Here is a 1508-nt window from a genome sequence, read left to right as displayed (position 1 = left end):
ACACACGCACACGCACACGCACAGTGTAGGTACAAAGGACCGAATTATAGTAGTAGGTAGGTAAGTATATCGTAGCATAAATATCTTGAATAATTACCTACTTCTCGGATACATCCGATTCAATAACAAGATGTAGGTACCTAACTACTTCAGTTGTTTAATTTTGATAATCCGGAATCCGGACTGATCTATAGCCTCTGCTTACCCCCGCCGGGCGTGACTTTATTTGAGATTGAAACACACGCCGAGGAATTGTACATTTGGCTTAACAATAAATATCATTATAATCGGTTCTCGATCTGTGTGCAAGTTAGTATGTATGTATGTATGTATGTATAATATATATACCTACTATAATATCTCATCTTTACTAACCTAACGTACTTAGTTAGGAGTGAGTAGAAAGGTATATGTATATTACAATTACATTGGAATAGAGGTGGATAGTAAGTAATCATACCTAATAATAATCGTATCGTGTCATTTATTATTTCTTACTGAACTTCTGTATGTAGGTAGGTAGGTAGGTAGGTAGGTACCTACCTATAAGTATTATGTATACCCTAATAAGTCAGTGTATTTGTTTGTTATGGTTGCGTATGCAATTATAATAACGTCGTTAACTTGCTTTAGGCAAACCGTTCTAGTATAATTTTTTTTTTGAGCTATATGAATCGTTTTGTGGCCCTGAAAAGGGCCTTTTAACGTTTAACGTCGCACAGTGGAAATAAACAATACAGAGTATGGGACCTCTCACTGTGATATAAAACACTGAGCGAACGTTAGATGCACGCACGGCGTCGTACGTAGGCGTAGTCGAGTCGAGCGGAGAGCGCTTAAGCCTTCTTCTCGGTCTTCTTGGGCAGAAGCACGGCCTGGATGTTAGGCAGCACACCACCCTGCGCGATGGTCACGCCCGAGAGGAGCTTGTTCAGCTCCTCGTCGTTGCGGATCGCGAGCTGCAAGTGCCTCGGGATGATCCTGGTCTTCTTGTTGTCGCGGGCGGCGTTGCCGGCCAGCTCGAGCACCTCAGCGGCGAGGTACTCCATAACGGCGGCGAGGTACACCGGGGCGCCGGCACCGACGCGCTCGGCGTAGTTGCCCTTGCGGAGCAGCCTGTGGATACGTCCGACGGGGAACTGGAGTCCAGCACGGTTGGAGCGGGACTTTGCCTTTCCCTTAACTTTGCCACCTTTGCCTCTTCCGGACATGATTGTTGATTGCTTGCTTTGCGGGTTGCGAACGAAACGGAGTAGCGACTCGTGCGAGTGTCGAACGGTTTCTAAAAATTTTCAACGCGCCCGGGTATATTTATAGACGAGCGCCGATTCGGTCGGACCGATCGCCGAGGAAAGCAAAAGCGAGGGGACACGTCTATCGTTCTCTCGCTTTATTGTTGTTGCATCTCTTTCCATTGCCTGCGAGATGTACTTTGTAAACAAACAAATGAGGAAAAGTTTTTCTCAAAACAAAAATATTTCAAATACCTGATTAACTAATGAACATGT

General features: G+C 45.0%; 1 protein-coding gene across 1 annotated transcript; it reads right to left on the bottom strand.

Annotated features, from left to right (window-relative positions):
* Positions 1 to 836: 836 nt before the first annotated feature.
* On the bottom strand, positions 837 to 1211 carry LOC122068448 (histone H2A). Its single transcript, XM_042632301.1, has one exon. It carries the CDS (start codon positions 1209 to 1211, stop codon positions 837 to 839), a length of 375 nt encoding a protein of 124 aa, XP_042488235.1.
* Positions 1212 to 1508: the final 297 nt, after the last annotated feature.

This window comes from Macadamia integrifolia, unplaced genomic scaffold (assembly GCF_013358625.1).
Source record: "Macadamia integrifolia cultivar HAES 741 unplaced genomic scaffold, SCU_Mint_v3 scaffold3961, whole genome shotgun sequence".
Classification (NCBI taxonomy): Eukaryota; Viridiplantae; Streptophyta; class Magnoliopsida; order Proteales; family Proteaceae; genus Macadamia; species Macadamia integrifolia.
The sequence above is the reverse complement of the archived record's forward strand: the minus strand, read 5'-3'. Positions and strand labels throughout refer to the sequence as shown.

Excerpts from the sequence above, each read along its gene's own strand:
- LOC122068448 (XM_042632301.1), bottom strand. The coding sequence starts at position 1,211 with ATGTCCGGAAGAGGCAAAGGTGGCAAAGTTAAGGGAAAGGCAAAGTCC.